Source organism: Dipodomys merriami, unplaced genomic scaffold (genome assembly GCF_024711535.1).
Source record: "Dipodomys merriami isolate MVZ:Mamm:240054 unplaced genomic scaffold, mDipMer1.0.p SCAF_14, whole genome shotgun sequence".
Taxonomy (NCBI): domain Eukaryota; kingdom Metazoa; phylum Chordata; class Mammalia; order Rodentia; family Heteromyidae; genus Dipodomys; species Dipodomys merriami.
This window is the reverse complement of record NW_027202715.1, coordinates 20,637,344-20,659,693: the sequence shown is the minus strand read 5'-3', so window position 1 is coordinate 20,659,693 and position 22,350 is coordinate 20,637,344. Positions and strand designations below refer to the sequence as shown.

The 22,350-nt window shown below is 37.1% G+C and overlaps 1 protein-coding gene across 9 annotated transcripts in view; it reads right to left on the bottom strand.

Moving 5' to 3' along the window:
• The window catches only part of Herc4 (HECT and RLD domain containing E3 ubiquitin protein ligase 4), a 109,059-nt gene that overhangs the window by 12,510 nt on the left and 74,199 nt on the right, over positions 1 to 22,350 (bottom strand). For 6 of the 9 annotated variants that reach the window (XM_070020994.1, XM_070020993.1, XM_070020992.1 and 3 more), the window contains 6 exons: positions 14,607 to 14,726; positions 7,549 to 7,572; positions 5,047 to 5,145; positions 2,375 to 2,542; positions 1,825 to 1,968; positions 456 to 622 (listed from right to left, as the gene is read on the bottom strand). In XM_070020994.1, coding sequence (XP_069877095.1) covers positions 456 to 622; positions 1,825 to 1,968; positions 2,375 to 2,542; positions 5,047 to 5,145; positions 7,549 to 7,572; positions 14,607 to 14,726 — 722 coding nt within the window. The remainder of the gene's footprint in view (positions 1 to 455; positions 623 to 1,824; positions 1,969 to 2,374; positions 2,543 to 5,046; positions 5,146 to 7,548; positions 7,573 to 14,606; positions 14,727 to 22,350) is intronic. The other 3 variants (XR_011371552.1, XM_070020996.1, XM_070020998.1) reach the window with 1 other exon arrangement.

The window sequence follows — 22,350 nt, the reverse complement described above, 5'->3', positions numbered from 1 at the left end:
GCTGACATCACAAGATCACAGTGTAGTTCAACGCTAGCTCAGGCAGAAAAGTCCATGAGACTCTTTTTTGCTTTTTCCATGAGACTTTTTTTTCTTCTGTATATATTTTTATTGTAAAAATACTGTACAGAGGAGTTACAGTTACATGATTAAAGTAATAAGTACATTTCCTATCAAACATTGTTACCTCCTCCTTTGTCTGTGAGACTCATGTCCAATTAACCACCAAAAAATCAGAAATGGAGCTGTGAGTTCAGGGAAACCATCTATGGCACAGGGCTTTGCGTTCAAGCCACAGGATGGGCACAAAAAAAATGGAGAGGAGGGACCCTCCCATTTATTAACTTCAGAAATGGAACAGAAACAATTATTCCTAGAAATCAATAATATAGACCTTTTTCTGCACAGTTCCCATTTCTTCCCAAATCTTACCCTTGACACTTTTTAAAACTAACCTCCCAACATCAGGCATTAGTTCTTTCAAATCATCCAGGGATGGCTTCTTTTTCAGGAGTTTCTTATATAAAGCCAAAGGAAAGTGAAGGTCCACAATAGTAAAATTATAAATTGCTAACCCACAGATAACACCAATCAGATGGAACAAATCGCTATCTTCAAATGTCTGAAAATAAAGTTTTAAGATTGATCTAAGTTAAAATATTGATTTTATTACAAAAAGTCACCCTCAGAAAAGTTTAAAGATATAGAAAAATTCATCCTCATTACTACCTCCCTAGTATAACAACATCATTAGCACTTTTTATTCCCATTCAATTTTCTAAGACCTAAAAACTTACTATCTAGGTGAAATCATAACCAACACACCCTTCCCAAGTGGTATTTCACAGAAATCAGAATCTCCTACCATTATATAAGACAGCTTCCTGGAAGAAAGACTAATACATGCAAAGTTTACAAACAATGTAGCTCATTCATAAAAATTTCCTTCAAATCAGATTACTAATCAGTAAAACCATTAAGTTTATTTGTTTTTGTTTTTTTGGGTCCGGTCGTGGGGCCTGAACTCTGGGCCTGGGCGCTGTCTCTCAGCTCTTTAGCTCAAGGCTAGCGTTCTACCACTTGAGCCACAGCGCCACTTCTGGCTTTTTTCTTTTTGCTTATGTGGTGCTGAGGAATCAAATCCAGGGCCTCAGGCATGCAAGGCAAGCGCTCTACCACTGAGCCACCTTCCCAGCCCATAGAACCATCACGTTTATTAAATCAGAACTCAGCAACCTTTTTCTGTATAAAGAGTAGGTGGTAAATATTTTAGACTTTGTAGGAATAGGTCTCTATTGTAATTACTCAATTGTACCTCTGATGCAGTAGGCTCAAAAGTAGCTATAGCCAGAATGTGACTCTATACAAAAGTATGTGGTGGAAAGAATTTGGCTGATAGTTTTCTTATCCTTTGTCTAAATGATCTCTAATACTAAATTAATCCTTCCCAAGAAAAAACTCAATCTAGTAATTATTATTCAATTTTCAAAATGAGATAAGCAGAGGAAAAAGTCAGTATTATTTTCAAGCTGATCATCTTTCAAAAATTTTTGTTCGGCTGGGGGAGTAGTTCAAGAGGTACAGTGTCCGTGTAGCAAGTGTGAGGTCCCGAGCTGCTTATTTGACTTTTGTAGAAAGCATTGGTTTGAATAATTCTAAGTGCAAAAGTTTACAATATTTCTAATAATAAACTGAACAGGTTACTGAACTAAATATGCTAGAATGATTTACTGAGTTAATTTGATATATACATATACAGTAAGTACATAGGTATGTATAAATACATAGGTATGTACAAAAGAAGCAAATTGGATGGATATTTACCTTATCTGAAAACCAAATGAGCCTGGAATCTTCATAATATCTAAACATGCCATATTTAGGATCCAATAATTCCCTCATGATGAGCAAGAAAAATTCTTTGCGTACCCCTCCTGCATCAACAGCATCTTCTCCAACAAATATAACCTGAAACAATATAATGCAAATACTACAAAGAAGTAAAAGAACATTTTGGTGTCCTCATACTATGCCACTTAATTCTTTAAAAAAAGAAATAAACAGTTTTGTTTTTTAAATTCTCAAGATACAAAAAAAAACTCACCAAAACACTGAACTTTAAACAACTTATGTAAAAATCCCAATTACATAAAAAGAAGTGTTGGTCAGTTATCAGTGGCTCACAACTGTAATCTAGCGCTGGCAGGAAAGTTAATGAGACTCTTATTTCCAGAAAACCGATGCTGTGGCACAACATGATAGAACATGAGCCTTGAACAAAAGCTTAGGGACAGCATCCAGGCCCTGAGTTCAAGGCCCACAACCAAACAAACAAAAAAAAAGAAAAAAAGAAAAAAAGAAAAAGAAAAATTACCTTGAGTGGCTTCTTGTAATCTATATTCTTTGTTTTCCTAAGAACTTCCATTGCATCTCCCACAATATTTTCTCTACGAACTACTAGAATTAGGCAGGGATTCACAGATTCAATCACTGGGAGAAAAAGAGAGGAGACGTTCTGTCTGTGGGCCTGGTCAATTGCCATCTAGAAAACAAAAGTTTAAAATTGTAGAAGCAGTGGTGCAAAGCAGCTATTGACTAGATAAGCCAACATCTACCTACAGCTAGAGATATACTATTGAGTCCTGATATTTCTGCATTCACACAGCATTTAATGCAACATATAGTATAGCGTAAGAATCTGGTAAACTGAACATGGAATACTTTTGAATTTGCATATTAATTATGAGTTATAACTCATAACTTTATGAAGAACTATATCATCTGAGCAAGTCAAGTTAGGAACTGATGTCTAATTATTTAATATAAATCTGTTCATTTTTAGCCACTGTGGGGGGATTGGAGGGTAGGGATGGGGAGTAAGGATAATAAGAAAATGTTTAAAAAGGAACTGGGAAGGTGGCTCAGTGGTAGAGCACTTGCCTTGCATGCCTGAGGCCCTGAATTCGATTCCTCAGCACCACATAAGCAAAAAGAAAAAAGCCAGAAGTGGCGCTGTGGCTCAAGTGGTAGAGCGCTAGCCTTGAGCTAAAGAGCTGAGGGACAGCGCCCAGACCCAGAGTTCAGGCCCCATGACCGGACCCAAAAAAAAAAAAAAAGATAGAAAAGAAAATGTTTAAAGAGAAAAAAGAATAATCTAGCTATTATCTAGTGTATTACAGGAATTTATCAGACATAGAGTGATCACCAAATGTACTCTCAAACCAAACATTTGGCTTTTACCATTTAAAGCCTTTGTTGTTTTTCTGTGTTCTTGCTCTAAAACAGAATATATAATATTAAAAGTACAAATCAGGGTAGACAAGAACTCAATGTATATCCTAAAAAAAGAAGAATGAGGGAAGTTGTGAGTTGGGAGGGACGAGTGAGAACGCTGAAAGGGATGACACTGATCGCGATGCATTGTATTCATAAACTGCTTTGATGAATGGCAACTCCTTTGTATAATTACTTAAAATGATTAGTTTTATTAGACTTACAAAACTAATTTTCTTCTTGTAATTAAAGTAGAAATAAGCATTATCTCTAAAAATTTTCCCCTTATTTATTGTGATTAGTAGTGTGTATATAAATGTGTGAATGCACATGCACATGTAATGTGTGCTGATCCTAGGGCTTGCACTCAGGGCCTAGGCACTGTCCATGCTATTTTGCTCAGGCAAGCACTCTACCACTTGAGCCACAGCTCCACTTCTAGCTTTCTGGTACATAATTGGGAGAGAAGAGCTCATAGACTTTCCTGCCTGGGATGGCTTGGAACCACAATCCTTTGATCTTGGCCTCATGAGTAGTTAGGATTATAGGCATAAGCCACTGGGATCCTCCAGCCCTAGTACTTATTTTTTAAATGTTTAGAATTGTTTCAATTAACAAACTGACAGAATGAAGTTATCAACGTCTGTTTTTAAAAGTATTTTTAGAATATTAATAGTCAATGTCGCATTTCATCATTACCTTGGTCTTGAAATCAGTCAGATATTCTGTATCTGAGGAAGATAAATGTTTTTTCTGGGTACTTGGATTTGAACTCAGGGCCTTACATTTGGTCAGCTTACATGCTCAGGACTGGCACTCTACTATACTTCCAGACCTGCTTTTTGCTGGACAATTGGAGATGGAATCTTACCGACCCTTCTGCCTTGGCTGGCTTTATTTTGAACAAAAGGAGGTTGCAATACTCAGCCTCCTGAGTAGTTGGATTACAGCTTCAAATTGATAAAGTAAACTTACAGTAATTCTTTAAGGTCATGGTATTAACTAGTTTTAAAAAGTCTTCATTATGAATGCGTAAATGCTGAAAACAAGAGAGTAGTTGGTAAAAGCAGAAGAATGAAAGATGATGACCAATCTCAAGATTCTAGAATTTTCTTCAAGGAACTTCTAAGTAACGGAATGCTTCCTACTATATACTTCACCTCTAGTCACTCCATCTTTTACCAAGTAAATAAACAATAGACGTATAACCTACACATTTTCATGTAAACTAGTAAAAACTTTTTTAAAGACTGCACATTTATATAATGAAAAAAGCTTATATTATTTTAAAGATATATAAAGAAAGCTGGGTGCCAGTGGCTCACTCCTGTAACACTAGCTACTCAGAAGGCTGAGATCTGAGGATCATGGTCCAAGAGCAGCCCAGGCAGGAAAGTCCATGAGATTCTTATCTCCAATTAACCACCAGAAAATCAGAAGTGGTGCTCTGATTCAAGTAGTAGAGAACTCACTTTGAGCTGCAGAGCTCAGGGACAGTGCCTAGGCCCAGAGTTCAAGTTTCACAACTGACAAAAAAAAAAAAAAAAGATAAAGGAAAAACATTGGTTTAATTGAAGCATTTTTTATAAACCTCTCCCAGAAGTATATGCATGTCACATAAGCAGTTTTCTTTGTAGCTACTTAAGTTACTTCTGCAAATGACAAGCGCATAATACTGTACCCAAAGAAAACCAATTATAGGCAAGTTTCAAATATTTCTGTTGTACAAAACATTAGAGAAGCAAGTCAAATTAGTCTCATACACTATTTTACCTGCATCTGTAAGACTGCATCTGTTTGTAGCAGAGTAGTTTTTGCTTGGGCATCAAATACAAATGGATACGTACAGATTGTAACAGGGATATCTGCCAACTGAAAGTAAAAAGTTAATTTATTAGTACAAAATGATTTGTTGTGTATTATTCCAAGTATTGTTATTTTTTTGTTAAGGTGATCACATTCTTGATTTAGCCACATATCTGTAGTTCAAGAACTATAAATAAAACATGTAGCTTATTTCTCAATGCAGAATTATTTTGCAGATTAAATGAGGCATCAGAATAAACCCAATTGCCCATTTAAGGAGAGAAATGTATACTTTATAGAATCCTAAAGTTATAAAATAAAGTATCTCTCTCTCCTTTATCTCTTCCTCCTCGCCTTAATGTTTTTTTCTCTGATAGGCAGTCCTGGGAATTAAACTGAGAGTATTATACTCGCTTGCTAGGCAAGCACGCTATTACTTGGCTGCATCTTCAGCCCATGGTTTCTTGAGACAAGATTTCATTATCTAGCACTGGCTTGTCTCAAACTCATCATCCTTCTGCCTTTGGCTCCTGAATGCTGGAATTACATCATCCAGCACAAATATATTTTGCTTAGCTTATAACAACTTGAGTTTCAGTGCACTAAATTTACCTTACAATTTAGCATTCCTGTAAGTAAAATACACAGTTCTTACAGATTACAGGTCCTGAGATCATTGCCTATATTCTTCATTTAACAGTTACTTATTGAGTGACATGACGGTGCCAAAATTATATTGTTAGCAATTAAAAAGATTAGGTGAATGATCCAACATTATCATTTTTAAACAATAGTCACCTTAATGAAACTATCTCAAATAGTGATTGCTATTTACAAAATAAAAAGAATTATAAACTGTCATTTAACATTCTTACAATTGTGCTAACTTTGAATTTGCATTCTTTAAATTTTTTTTTTTATCATTTTGTTGTTGTTGTTTATTTGGTACTGAGGAATTGAATCCAGGGCCTCATGCATGCTAGGCAAGCACTCTACCACTGAGCCATACTCCCAGCCTGATAAATCTGCATTATTTATTTATTTATTTATTTATTATTATTATTATTTTGCATCAGTTGTGGGGCCTGAACTCTGGGCCTGAACACTGTCTCTCAGCTCTTCAGCTCAAGGCTAGTGCTCTACCACTTGAGCCACGGCGCCACTTCTGGCTTTTTCTGCATATGTGCTGCTGAGGAATCGAACCCAGGAACTCATGCATGCATGGCAAGCACTCTACCACAGAGCCACCTTCCCAGCTCCTGCTTTTTTTTTTGAACTCTGGGCCTGGGCACTGTCCCTCACCTCTTCAGCTCAAGGCTAGTGCTCTACCACTTGCCACTTCCGGTTTCTCTGGTGATTTACCGGAGATAAGAGTCTCACAGACTTTCCTGCCCAGGCTGGCTTTGAACTGTGATCCTTAGATCTCAGCCTCTTGAGTAGCTAGGATTATAGACATGAGCCACCAGCACCTGGCTAAATCTGCATTCTTATACTCACTAAGGATTACTTAGTCTTGTTTTGCCCTTACAAACATATCTTATCTCTTTTCCATTTTAACTACCTTATTTTCAACTTGACTCTCTTAATTTGGGCTAGTAAAACCAAACTGATCTAACATTGCTCAGCTCTGCCAACTTAGTTCTCAATATATTAAGAAAATATACTGAATTATGAATGTGCTTTATAAAACCTTACCACTCCTCAATTTATTTCATGTGTCAATGTTTACTTCCAACATCTTTATATTTGTTACTAAGCTCTTTTTTTCTTTTCCTTCCTTCTTTCTTCCTTTGTTATTTCCCTTCCTCCCTTTCTACCTCTCTCCCTTGCTTTCTTGTGGTACTGGGGAGCCACACCTCCCCCTCATGCTTTTGCTTTTATTTTCTTCTGATAGGGTCTCCCAATTTAGCTTTACTAGAGTGGAATCTGTCAAATTTTCAAATGAAAATCTGTTTCTTAATATTAAGGACATTTACATTTTATATGGGAATATTGGGAGAGCAGGAACTACTGTAAAACAAATCTTACTGAGAATATCAGGTAGAATGATAACAGGGTTTAATTTTATTCAGAGAATTCTTCTGAAATGCAATATAGAATAATTTCTATAAACTCAAAATTTCAAACTGAAATAACACATATACATACAATTAAAAAAAAAAATCAGGGGCTGGGAAGGTGGTTCAGTGGTAGAGCGCTTGCCTTGTATGCATGAGGCCCTGGGTTTGATTCCTCAGCACCACATAAGCAAAAAGAAAAAAGCCGGAAGTGGCACTGTGGCTCAAGTGGTAGAGCACTAGCCTTGAACTGAAGAGCTGAGGGACAGTGCCCAGGCCCAGAGTTCAGGCCCCACAAACAGAACCCCCCCCCCAAAAAAAAATCACACAGAAGAGGAAATTTTACTCTTCACATAGTAAGAACAGAAGGATATCTTACTCTGAACACAAGACTTTATTACACCAAACTTACCTCAGTTAATCCATGGCTGACATCCTAAGACAGCAATACAGAATGCAACAATAATGAGGAAGAGCAATGTTAGTGTCCAACCAACTACTTCTATTCAAAGAAGCATTTTGTATCTTTTGCCTGAACTAATGAGGTAGAAAATGCATTTACCACAGAAGTTATCCTTCCTGTATCAGTTTAGGTCTATAAATGTGAGCCTTTGCTTCAGATATTTTCTGAACATAAAATTATCTAAACGTTAGCATAATATCTCATTTGCAGAATTCAGGTTGACTAAAAACACTAATTTTAAAGTTGACATAGTCTTGAAAAAATAATTTTATGGCTTAGTTTCTTTTCCAGGAAAATGGAAGAAATATTTCTCAGGCTTTTGAGAATGGGTTAAACTTAATAAAATCAAATGTCTTCTATATGGCAATACTACACAGAAACAAAACAAGGGAAAATAAGCTACAAATTAGTTTTTGGCAGAAATAATCAGTAAAACATAAGCTATCTTATTTTTTAAAACCAAATTAATTTAAAATATAAAACAGAAAACGGATTGGTAAGTAGCAAAAAGAAAATTTACACAGCTTACCACTTTACTGAAAAGGAATAAATACTTTCTTGAAGAACACTTCCTGCCTCTAGAAAAGGCCAGCCACATGAGTATTGTTTTTAAAATCCAAATTTAAAATATAAAGTGTAGGACAGGAAATGAGTTGAGAGGTAGCAAAAAGAAAATTTACAAAGCATACCACTTTACTGAAAAGGAATACTTTCTGGCAGAAAACTTTCAGCCATCTTCAGAAACAAGTTACTAAATTTATGCATGCTGCCTGGTATAGTGAAGAATCAATCTTAGCCAAAGAGAAGTTGTGGCCCTGGGCTACTAGCAAGATCTATAGGCCTTTGAAATGTCACATCTGAAAAGTATCTTTATTTTCCCGGGGCCTTTTGTCACTAGACAATGAAATAATGTGACTTATAATGGAGATATGGGCTATGGGCTGCCAGTTCTGCCTCTAGAAAAAGCCAGCCACATGACTGAGACCCAATAAACACTGAGAGGTTTGTGTGAGCTTCATTGATTAACAATCCTGAGTAGTACCATACATTAATACCAAGCAATTAAGAGTTAAAAGAAAAGGAGGGGGTAATAATGCTCAATACGAAATGTACTCATTACCATACTCATATAACTGTAACCCCTCTGTACAGCATCTTTACAATAAAAGAGTTAAAAGAACAGTGAGTACTCTGCTTTGGGTATATCTCCTAGATTCTTCCTCATGTGCTTCTTTTTTTGTTTGTTTGTTTTTTCTGTAGGTCATGGGGCTTGAATTCTGGGCCTGGGCACTGTCCCTGAGCTCTTCAACTCAAGGCAACTACTCTACCAGTTAAGCCACAGTGCCACTTCCAGGTTTCTGGTGGTTAACTGGAGGTAAGTTTCACATACTTTCCTGCCCAGGCTGGCTTTGAATGGCGATCCTCAGATCTCAGCCTCCTGAGTAGCTAGGATTACAGATTTGCCTACCATTCTCAGGCTCTCAAGTGCTTCTTAATGTAGTGGATTTTAATCTACATCCTTTCCCTACAGCAAACTAATTAATCCTCTGTGTTTTCTGAGTTCTGTGAGTTCAATGTGGAGAACTCCTTGTCCAAACTTGAAATGGGTATCAGAAGATAGGACACTCTAGAATTTAGGCAACTTTATAGCTAACTGGAAACAAGGCAAAACTCAAACCATGGTGAACATGTTATGTTGCTAGCTTGGTAGCTGTTTGGAGGTGAACATACGAGAACTCAATTACATAGGACAAATACAGTGATGAGTTAAAACATACCACAATTATACTGAAAAATTAAGACTGATGGCATAAATACACATAGTACCAAAGATGACAATTCTCATCAATTTATATTACTTTTACTACCAATTTTTATGGATTATACCACATAGATAAAAAAAATTTTTTTTGGTCGGTCGTGGGGAATGAACTCTGGGCCTGGGCGCTGTCCCTCAGCTCTTCAGCTCAAGGCTAGCAAGCCACAGCGCCACTTCCGGCTTTTTTTGCTGCTTATGTGGGTGCTGAGGAATCGAATCCCGGGCCTCATGCATGCGAGGCAAGCCCTCTACACTGAGCCACCTTCCCAGCCCAGATAAAGTTTTTAAAAGGAAAGAAAACTTTAAAAAAAAAATCACTTGAGGGTGACATTGTCCAGAAACATACTCTTTACCTGCCTTATGTAACTGCATTCCTCTGTACATCAACTTTTTAAATATCAAAAAAATGTAAAAAAATATATATATATACTTGAATCTCACTGTAACATGAAAAACCAGTATAGATCTTTTATTTTCATTTGGCCAATTTTTCCTAGACATACAGAAGAAATGGATATACCTTATGTACCATAAGGGAAAAATGGCAAAGGGCTTAGTAGTAATTAAAGTATTTCTTATAAATAGTTTAAAAGAATAAGGAAATACACAAGAAATTAGTGAACAAGCATCAAATAGCAGAAGAGAAAAAGATAAAGCATGCCACCCTATCATTTTGCCAAGATATAACTGCAGAGGGAGAAAAGAGATAAAACAAGGAATCCAACTGGAAAACATTTCATACATCACCATTAGTGTCTTGGGGGAAAAAAACAGGATTATATAATCACGGAATCAAGCAATAACTTCACAAAAATTTATAACTGGAAAGAGGAAAAAGGACAGGAGAAGGGAAGGTGGTAAGATAAAAAGCTAGGCATCTCAGCAGAAAAGGAGGCCAGTATCCTTCTATGAAAGCCTGGAATCAAATCAGAGTTTACAGGTTTTTTTTTTTTTTTAGTTTGGAATTTGTACATGTTGCTTCTGCAACATTTGGGATGTTCAATCTGTGTATATAAAGCCAGAAATTCACAGAATTAATTATTTAGTCTTAATGATCACAGAAGCACATACTTGGCAGATTCATAAATTTCCTGACTGTTAAAGAAAGGTAATGGAAAATCCTCTCTTTCAACAGATGTCAAAGAACAAAGTAATTTTTTTTCAGAGATTAGCAAGAAGTTTTTTTTTTTAAATACAAAAAATGAGTAATACTTTTTTGGGGGGATGGGAGAAGACTATGTCTTGAGGCTTGAACTCAGAGCCTGAACACTATCCCTAAAGATTTTTGCTCAAGGTTAGCACTCTTGAGTCACAATACTTCTGGCTTTTTTTTTTGGTCGGCCGTGGGGCTTGAACTCTGGGCCTGGGTGCTGTCCCTCATCTCTTCAACTCAAGGTGAGCGCTCTACCACTTGAGCTACAGCGCCACTTCTGGTTTTCTGGTGGTTTATTGGAGATAGGAGTCTCACGGTCTCTCCTGCCCGGGCTGGCTTTGAACCGAGATCCTCAGATCTCAGCCTCCTGAGTAGCTAGGATTACAGGCGTGAGCCACCAGCGCCCGGCTACTTCTGGCTTTTTATTAGTTAGTCGGGGATAAAAAATCTCACAGACTTCCTGCCTGGGCTTGGCTTTGAACCATGATCCTCATATCTCAGTCTCCTGAATAGTATGGATTACAGGCATGAGTCAACAGTGCCCAGCAAATTAACAATACATTGCACTTTTTTTTGGGGGGGGGGTGGGCAGGGTCGTGGGGCCTAAACTCTGGGCTTGGGCACTGTCCCTCAGCTCTTCAGCTCAAGGCTAGCGCTCTACCACTTGAGCCACAGCACCACCTGCATTTTTCTGAGTGGTTTATGGGAGATAAGAGTCTCATGAACTTTCCGCCCGGCCCAGGCTGGCTCTGAACCGCCCAGGCTGGCTTTGAACCGTGATCCTCAGACCTCAGCCTCCTGAGTAGCTAGGATTATAGACATGAGCCACTGGTGCCCAGCTATCAAGACACATTTTAAGACACACAAACATGATGTAAGACACACACAGTAAAATAGTTACATAGAAAAAAAATTTTTTTTGGTGGTGGGACTGGACTTAAACTCAAGGCCACTAGCTTTGCTTTTGGTTGGCCCACTTGGGCCACATATTCAGCCTAACATTTTGCTGGTGAGTCTTATGAATTTGTCTGCCCAGACTGGGTTCAAAGCAAGATCTTCAGATCTCAACCTCTTGAATAGCTACAATTACATATAAGTAACTGGTGTGTGACCTGGTTTATAATTCTTTGTTTTGTTATTTTTTGAGACAGGGATTTACTACATAGCCCAGGTTGACCTTGAACTCAGTTTCCTGCTTCAGCACGTATGGACAAAAACTCTAGGTAAAAGGACAACTGGTATACTTCATGATGATACAGACAATGTTTTTTAAACTAGGTTATAGAGTCCTAAGGTATATATGTCTATGGATTTATAATTAATCTGGGAGAATTTAAAATTTAGTGATTTTTTATTTGCATTTATTTATTTATTGCCAGTGCCAGGGCTTGAACTCAGGGCCTGGGCACTGGCCCTGTGCTTCTTTCACTCAAGCCTAGCACTCTGCTACTTGAGCCATAGCTCCACTTCAGCTTTTGTGGTAATTTAATAGTGCTAAGAGCTGGATTTGAAGTAGCTAGGACTACAGGCATGATCCACCAGCAACTGGCTTAAATTAAGTGTACTCATTTCAGAGATAACAAAATAGTCTGTATTAGGCCAACATCCTCTCTCCATTCATCTGTACCCCCTACTCTTGACCAACATGTTTTCTGCTTTTTGGTATTCATTTTGTTAATCTGTAAGTCTGTTTAATGGAGTTACACTATTAGAATACACTCATAATATTCCATGTACATGTGTGAAAATAGCACAAGTTAATTTGAGAGAATGGATGGGCTTGGGACAGATGGTGGAGAATGATGGAAGGGTGACATTGATCAAAAAGCATTGTATTAATATACTGACATTGATTTAAGACCCTTTTGTACAACTAATTTTTTAAACAATTGTATCTTTACTATTATAAAGATGATGCAGAGAGGGGTTACAGTTAGGTAAGACAGATGAGTAAATTTCTTTTTAGACAATGTCATCCCTTCTAAAGATAATTTTTTTTCCAAAACCTCTAAAACTAAAATAATCCATTTATAATCCCTGCATTACCATTAAACTCCAAGGCCTCATTAAAACCAAACTAGCACCTCAACAGGAACCCTATGATTGTGTATGACTTCATACTGAATTTATTCAAAGAGTAGAAGTCAGACAAGTATTATATCTCATACAAAAAGGAGATGTTTTTATTATAGTCCAGACAGAGAAAAGCAGCAAGAGTTACCAAGCATCTGAAAAAGGCTGCCTATTGTAAAACATTTTCTGTGCTAAGACTGTCAGTAATAATTACCATTTACCAAGACTTCACCCAGTTTACCAAGACTTCACCAAGTTTTGCACCGATTTAGGTGTTTTTTCGTTTTTGTCTGGTTATGGGGCTTGAACTCAGGGCCAGGATGCCATCCCTGAGCTCTTCTGGCACAAGGCTAGCATTCTACCACTTTGAGCTACAGGGCCCCTTCTGTTTTTTGGTGGCTGATTGAGATAAGAGTCTCACAGACTTTCTTACCTGAACTGCAATCCTCAGATCTCAGCCTCCTAAGTAGCTAGGATTCAGGTATGAGCCACCAGTGCCCAACATGGTCTTTTTTTGTCGTTGTTGCTATTGGTTTGTTTTTTTGGGGGGTGGGGGTCGGGGGTCGGTTGTGGGGCTTGGCGCTGTCCCTGCACTCTTCAGCTCAAGGTGAGTGCTCTACTGCTTGAGCCACAATGCCACTTCCAGATTTCTAGTGGTTTATTGGAGATAAGAGTCTTACAGCCTTTCCTGCCTGTCTTTGAACCTCGATCCTCAGATCTCAGCCTCCTGAGCAGCTGGGATTACAGGCATGAGCCACCAGCGCCGAGCAAGTCCAGTATTTCTAATTAACTGAGCTAAAAAACATTCCTTGATTTAAATTTTCTACACAGAACATTTTAATGACAATTGTGGCCACTATATTTATACATGAAGAATGAGGATGTAGACCCAATACCTGGAATAGTATTTATGCAACAAGTTCCAAATAAGTGTTTGTATAATATAATTTACTACATTTACATTTATGTATACACAGACACAGACAGACAGACACATACACACACACAGTTCTGAAGCACAGTCTTGCTATTATAGCCCATGTTGGCCTCAAACTCATGGTCCTTCTGCCTCAGTCTCTCTGAGTATTAGAACTACACATATGAGCCACAATACTAGGCTTTACTAAGTACCTGTTGAATAAGCAAATAAATATATCTATATGTACAAAGACAATGAAACTGATTCAGCCTTTAAGTCACTTGAGATCGAGCCTTCCAGTGATTCTACAGAAAAAAAAATCACTGACGCTCTGCAAGTACTGAGAGAAGGAAGTAATGTTTTAGGAGTGACTTGATTCCTGGAGGAAAAAACACACCAAAAATCACATACTAACCACACTGTTAACAAACAAAAAAACCTTACTATGGTTTTAGTTACTACTAGACTTAGTCCAGACACTGTCAGATGTTGGTGAGTAAACTATGCCTATCCACAAGAGCTTCTAACTGGTAACATGCAAGTAATAATTTACCCATGCTTCTATAATCACCAGATATAAATTAATTTACCCACTTTAGGGATAGAAAAATTGGCCTCCTGAACACAAAAATAGATAGCAATTAAGAGTATTTTGTATCTAGCTGCTTATCTATTTCCACATTTAATTATTGAGAGTCTAGTTATCAGAAACTTGTCCACATGCAAAAAAAAAACTATGTACATGTGAAAATACATATATATAATATGTACATACACATGCACACACACATATAGGCAATCTGAAATACATTAAACATATATAACAAAGAAAGAAAAAAGTGTATTTTGTCTCTTTGGTTTGGCTTTTGCAGAAGAACAGAATACTTGCTGTTAAACAAAAATATTTACACTACATATTCTAAAGAAAATACTGAATAAAAGCTATGAAATAAACTCCAGTATTGCAAAAAAAAACCCTTTGTTTCTTTTGTATTAGAACAAATGACACGAGAATTAAATCACAAAATATACAGGAAACATACCATTCCATAAGCCTGTTGTTGGACCCAGTTGATGTAATCATTCCTTATGTCTATCAGTTCTTGTACTTCATGTATATAAAATTTATCATATTGTATAATCTGTCCTGATTTCTCATTTACCTAAAAAAATTAAATTGGTTAAATTAATTAATTCTGTTTAATTTAACCAGAAATACTAAGAATCAAGAATATTTAAATAGGAAAGGATTTGGGAGTATTTCTCAATTTTTCTCCTCCTATAAAAAATATTACAGAGTACCTATACATGCAAAGAATTAGTTGTTATGGGAGATCGAGCATGCAATATCTGTACTAAGTACCCCAAAATCTAGTAGAAAAGTCATAAAATGACTTCATAGTGACAACATAGTATGAAATATGTACCATTAAAGTATATGTAGAATAAACTAGAAATTATACAAACTTCTGGTGGGAAAACAATAACAATAGCTAGTCTTTATTAAATCTTATTCTGTATCCAATACTCAATATAGAGGATAGGATGTGAAAATAAAAGTAAGTACAGATTATGACCCCACAAATTACACTATAGTTACAATAGGAAAAACAAATCTTTATGGTACCAAGTACCACCTTAACCAAATGAACAAACTAACTATCTCTTAATGCTGACTGGGAAAATATTATATTATAACATGATATACTACAGCAAGACTTTTTTTTTTTTTTTTGGGTCTGGTCGTGGGGCCTGAACTCTGGGCCTGGGTGCTGTCCCTCAGCTCTTCAGCTCAAGGCTAGCTCTCTACCACTTGAGCCACAGAGCCACTTCTGGCTTTTTTCTTTTTGCTTATGTGGTGCTGAGGAATCGAACCCAGGGCCTCATGCATGCAAGGCAAGTGCTCTACCACTGAGCCACCTTCCCAGCCCTACAGCATGACTTGTAAAAGCTCAAGATTTGTCATTTAATTTCCATTTTGCAAGAAATATAAGGAATAGAGAAAGAACTAAAAATCCTGATGAAGAAACTACCAGAGGAACCCTGGTTGTGGAAATTTTCTCATTTGGTCACCACTCTTCAAGAAGACAAGGTAATAACGATAGAAAGCAGGAAAGATACTCTAAACTAAAAGTTAACTAGATGGCCAGGCACTGGTGGCTCATGCCTGTAATCCTAGCTACGCAGGAGGTTGAGATCTGAGGATCGTGGTTCAAGGCCAGCCAGGGCAGGAAGGCTGTGAGACTCTTATCTCCAATTAAACACCAGAAAACCGGAAGTGGCACTGTGGCTCAAGTGGTAGAAAGCTACCCTTGAGCTGCAGAGCTCAGGGACAGTGCCCAAGTCCAGAATTCATGCCACACAACTGACCAAAAAAAAAATTAACTAGATGTTGGGGGTAGTAAACAGGGGGTCAATAGTCAAAATATTGTGTATACATGTGTGACACACCAAGGTAAAAACCTTTTGAACAATTAGCATACACCAAAGAAAAATGAGTAACAAGAATGCAAAACAGATCACGGTTAATTGGGGATACTAATAAGAAGGCAAACAGAAGAATCAAAGAGGATGAATATGGCTGAGAGACATACATGTGTGAGATGGAACAATAAAGCTTGTTAAAACTGGTTTGGCAAGGGAGAAGAAGGGAGTGACACAGGTGTGAGTCTGATCAAGGTACAACTACACACACACAAACACACACATATGGACATGTCCAAATGTTGGGGGGATGTCAGGGAAAAGGCTTAAGAACATGATTAAAGGAATTCTGATGGCAGATATGGTCAAACACATTGTCAGGAGTGAGCCTTTTATAATTATAAACTCTAGACCAGATATAAAGCAACTATGGAAATCAGCCCAAATAAGTATGCAAAAGACATCTCTTTCTTTTTTTTTAAGAAAATACATTTTACTCCCAAATCAGCATGAGGGATAGAGGTAATGAGCTCAAGAAGCAAGCAGAAATCTTACTAAAGAGGGAGAAATCAAGAGATTGGAGGCTCCAGGATGGCCAGTGAAAAAGAAAACTACCAAAAGAAACCAAGTGGATTAAGCCCCAAAACAGTGTCTAAAATTCCCTTCATGTCTTTAGCTAACTCATATGTTCTTTTGTCCACAATGGCATTATACTAAAAGTAACAGATGTTTAGAAAATTCTACAATTATCCAAAATTTAGTTTCAAGAACATTAAGATGCACAAAGATCCAAAAGACATAAAACTCAAAAGCAGAAACTGTCTATTTCATCATTTACCAATCTTAAAAGCCCTGAGTAACAAGGAGAGGAGGCAAGAAAAATGGGGAGAGAAACCTTGAGGAACACTGTAAAAAAAGTTTAATACCCCCACTTCTACTCTAAATGCAAGACACATTATACAGATCTAAAGCTTGGGCTACAACAACTAAAGTAAATTTTAAAAACTCAGTATCAGAGCTGGGCACATATGGCTCATGCCTGTAATCCTACTCAGAAGGTTGAGAACTGAGGATCAAAGTTCAAAACCAAGCACGGGCAAGCAGCAGGTAAGCAGTAGGCAAGTAGTTAAGTCCATGACATTCTTATTTCCAATTATCCACCAAAAAGAATTAGAGCTGTGGCTCAAGCAGTTAGAGCACTAGCCTTAAGCAAAGAAGTTCAGGGACTATGCATAGGCCCTAAATTCAAGCTCCCAACAAAAAGAAACAACAAAGAACATCTTAATCCCAAATCTTGCTCCCATGGTTTAAGACTGTAATTCCAACTATTTAGGTGGCTGAGATCTGAGGATCACAGTTTGAAGCCAGCCAAGGCAGGAAAGTCTGTGAGACTATTATCTCCAATTAACTACAGGGGTGGGAAAAAAAAAAAAAGCCTGAAGTGGAGCTGTGGCTCAAGTGGTAAAGTGCTAGCTTTGAGAGAGACAGAGACAGAGAGAAGCTAAGGGACAGGTCCCAGGCCCAGTGATATCTCCAATACTCATAACAAAAACAAAACTCAATTCCAGTATAACTCCTGATTAGACTGATTTAATCCCACTACTACATACCAGACAGAAGTAGTATGCATTCATTTAAACCAATTTAACTTCAGTTTCTACTATTTTACAACCAAAACTTATGAACATACGAAAAGCAAATAAGTAAGAAACCAAAAAAGATGTCTAAGAGACGAAGAAAAAAAAAAAAGCCAGATTCAGAGATGACCTAGATGCTGGAGCTAGAAGCCAATTCAGGCCAATATTCTCTGTACCATTACACAATCATACTGGAAATAAAGCATCTAAAATCAACAAGTAAAACTCTGATATAAGAACTTAGATCAAGGGGCTGGGAAGGTGACTCAGTGGTAGAGCGCTTGCCTTGCATGCATGAGGCCCTGGGTTCGATTCCTCAGCACTATATAAGCAAAAAGAAAAAAGCCAGAAGTGGCGCTGTGGCTCAAATGGTAGAGTGCTAGTCTTGAGCTGAAGAGTTGAGGGACAGTGCCCAGGCCCAGAGTTCAGGCCCCATGACTGGACCCAAAAAACAACAACAACAACAACGAAACTTAGATTAAATTTAAAAGATGAATCATTTAATTCATTTTATAAAGCCAGAATAACCTTGATACCCAAAGTTGATAGGGATTTGAGAAATAAAAAATACAAATTGATATATCCTTTATGAAAAGACATAAAAACCTCTACAAAACACAACAAATTAAATCTGACAATAACTATAAAGTACAGTAATGCTTAAGTGGAATTCATTCCCAGAGTATAAAATTGACTTTATATTCCAAAGTAATAAATTTTATATTTCAGAGGAAAAAAAGGTTGAAAAGAATCATTTGTTCAACATGATAGATATAAAGTGCCTGACAAAACTCAAAACCATTCATTCATAATATACAGCAAACTAGAACAGATAGAAACCTTTTCAAACAGATAAAAGCCCTCTCACAACTGAACTCTACCCAAAACACCAATTTTACTGATAAAATATGACAGCTTTCTCCCTAAAATCAGGAAGTATATGCATAGAGGCCTACTTATATCATTCACATTCTACTAGAATTCTTAGTAAAATACTGCAAAGACTGGGGGGGTATGGGGATCATGTGTGAGGCCCTGAATATAATCACCAGCAATGAACAGGCACATGCATGCATACACACACTTGTATTTATATATATTTCATTTGTGTATGTGCATAAATACTTATATGCATTGACTGTGTACAATATGTACAGTGATTTGCATGTGTGTCTAAGTGTGAATTTTCTGGTCCTGGGGCTTAAACTTAGAGCCTGACCTTTTTACTCAAGGCTAGCATTCTACCACTTGAGCCACAGCTGCACTTCTGGCTTTTTTGGTAGTTAACTGGAGACATGTTTAATTTGTATGCTACCATGCAGCTCATTTGGAAGAAATAGACCAGAGTGAAGCTTCTACAACTGGCTTCCAAAAAGACAATTTACATACATTATACATGGACATCTCTTCATCCTAGAGCAAGGGGTCAGCAATCACTTGTAGGTCAAATATTACTTACTGATATTTATAAACAAAGTTTTACTGAAAAGCCCATTTATTCACCTGCTGTCCACAGCAGAAATTATAGCTGAATACTTGTAGTAGAAACAAGAAATCTCACAAAATATATTACTATTTGGCCCTTTAAAGAAAAACTTGTGGCTGAGCACCAGTGGCTCATGCCTGTAATCCTAGCTACTCAGGAGGCTGAGATCTGAGGATCACAGTTCAAAGCCAGCCGGGCAGGAAAGGCCAGGAAAGGCCGTGAGTCTTATCTCCAATAAACCACTTAGAAAACAAAAAGTGGTGCTGTACCTCAAGTGGTAGAGCACTGGCCTTGAGCTGAAGAGCTGAGGGACAGCGCCTAGGTCCAGAGTTCAAGCCCCATGACCAACAAAAAAGAAAAAAGAAAAACTTGTGGATCCTTGCCATAGTCTTTAGTATTGTATTTAACAACTAAAATCATTAGTCAAACTCCTATTTACTAAAAGAGAACATATATAAATATAAAAACACATGATGGCTTCCCCCTCCCAATATTTTAAATATAAACATTAAAGTGTATTTATTTATTTGTATGTGTGTGTGTGTCTGAGCTCAGGGCCTAGGTACTGTCCCTGATCTTTGGTGCTCAACACTAGTGCTCTACCACTTTGAGCTACAGCTCCATTTACGACTTTTTAGGAATCAACTGTAGGTAAGAGTTTCATGGACTTTCCTGCCAGGCTGGCTTTATACTACAAGCCTCAGATCTCAAGACTCCTAAGTAGCTAGGATAGAGGTGTGAGCCACCAATGCCCAATTGTCCCTTTTGCTCAAGGCAAATGCTCTACCACTTGAGCCCCAACTCCACTTCCTGATTTCTTGGTAGTTAATTGAAGATAAGGTTTTCTAGCCTAGGCTGACACTGAACCTTGGTCCTCAGTTCTCATCCTCCTGAATAACTAGAATTATAAGTACGAGCCAACAGTGCCTGGCCATTTCCTTATTTTCATATCTCTAATATCCAATAAAATTGACAAGCATACAAGTAGGTACTCAGTAAGTATTTGCAAAATAAAAAAATAGGAGAAATCACATGGTAAAAATTCAAAATGACTATTTAAACTACCTTAAATGTTTAAAATTTGTAAGTTTGGTCATAATATTTTTACTTCACATTTTAATTAGTTTAATATGTGGGCTTATAAACTTTAGTTCAAGGCTGGTTAGAGTGAATAAATGTAGTTCTTATATTTATTTAAGGATTTGTTTAAAGATTCCTTAAAGACCTGCCCATGTAATTGTAACCCCTCTGTACAGTATGTTCACAAATAAAATTAAATTAAATTAAAAAAAAAAGATTCCTTAAAGAAAAATGGATGTGAAAATCATTAATTTGGAAAACCAACACAATTCTTTAGCAACTAGGCCACACAGACCAAGTTAAGCCTTTTCTTTTGACATACTAGTATCACTACAATATACCTTATAAAACCTCTGAAATAACCCAATTACTGGCGAGTAAACTCATTATTCTCATAATTTATTCATTCCTGACAGCAGGTACCAAAGGTATTTTTCTTATGATGCCATTTGGAGCACTGAAATGATTTTTAATTTAAAAAGTTTTCCAAAGGACATGACATATGGGAGGAACAAGCACATCCATATATCCTGAAATCTAGTTCTCTAGAAAGTTCTTAATCTTGCTCCAGGGTAAGGTCAAAAGGAAATCAGAGAAACAAAACAATTATAAACAAAGCAATTGTCAGATTCAAGTATCTTTGGGGAAAAAAAGTTTCTGATAAGTAATTTGGGTTTCATAAAAGTGAATAATCACTGTTAATAACCATGGGTATTTATCATAGAGCAAAATGAAGTACAGTTTTGTCCCAAGTAGGGGTAGGAAAAAAATAACTAGCTATCCTAGAGAGGCCTAGAAGACGGTTAAAAATTCATCCTCGAAAGATGGTAATGTAGCTCAGTGACAGCAGTTACCTAGTGTGCATGAGATCTTGCATTTAATTCCTAGCACAGAAAAATATAAAAACAACGGAAAGCAAAGAAGGAAAAAGGAAGGATAAGGAAAGGAGGGGGGGGGTCATTCTGTATTATTCTTTTCTCAAGTACGTATCAACTTCAAACAAGAATCCATTTTCTTATAACCCAATAAATCAAAGTACTGGCTTTCTGGAATGTGATAATACCACTTTTAATAAGTTAAATTCTTATATATTTTAAATAACATATCAGCCCTGGAAATAAATTCCTTTACAAATTGATTAGTTATTTGCAGATTTATAGATGAATGTTCAAAAATCACACTATTACAAAAGGGACTAAAACATGATCTTTTGATTCCTAATCCAGGCCTATAATGTAATGCAGTACTATATGTAATCTAGCCTATATATAATCTAACTGTATAAACTCCTAGTTCTAGGGGCATAATAATAAAGCAAATCCCCTTTAAGTATATTATAGTGTTAATATAGAACATTACAAATAGTTGGGGCTTTGAAAACAGATTTTGATTCAGTAGTTCAACACTAAGACAGTAAGATTCATTTTTCTCATATATAAAAAGGAGTAAACGCTGGGAAGATGGCTCAGTGGTAGAGCGCTTGCCTTGCATGCATGAGGCCCTGGGTTCGATTCCTCAGCACCACATAGGCAAAAAGAAAAAAGCTGGAAGTGGTATTGTGGCTCAAGTGGTAGAGCGCTAGCCTTGAGCTGAAGAGCTGAGGGACAGGGCCCAGGCCCAGAGTTCAGGCCCCACGGCCGGACCCAAAAAATAAAAAATAAAAAATAATAAAAAATAAAAATAAAAAGGAGTAAAATACCAATTGCACTTTTAACCCTATAGAGGGTTTAAAAAGTTTGGTATGAGTAATATACAGTAATATACAGAAAGTTCCCATCTGCATTATGTACAAGAGGTTTTGCTCCTGGATATTTCTAGTAAGTAATATGTTAGATCTCTAGTACCTAGCATGCATGAGACTATTAGAAAGATCTAGGAGAGATTAGTTTTTGTTATACTTCAAGCAAAAAGAACTATACACTGGCTAGGAAGGTGACTCAGTGGTAGAGTGCTCGTCTAGCATCCATGAAGCACTGGTTTCGATTCCTCAGTACTATATACACAGAAAAAGGTGGAAGTGGTGCTATGGCCTGTGGCTCAAGTGATAGAGTGCTAGCCTTGAGCAAAAGACGCTCAGGGACAGTGTCCAAGCCTTGAATTCAAGCCCCAGGATTGGCCAAAAAAAAAAAAAAGGAACTATATACTGTCAACATGGTGCTG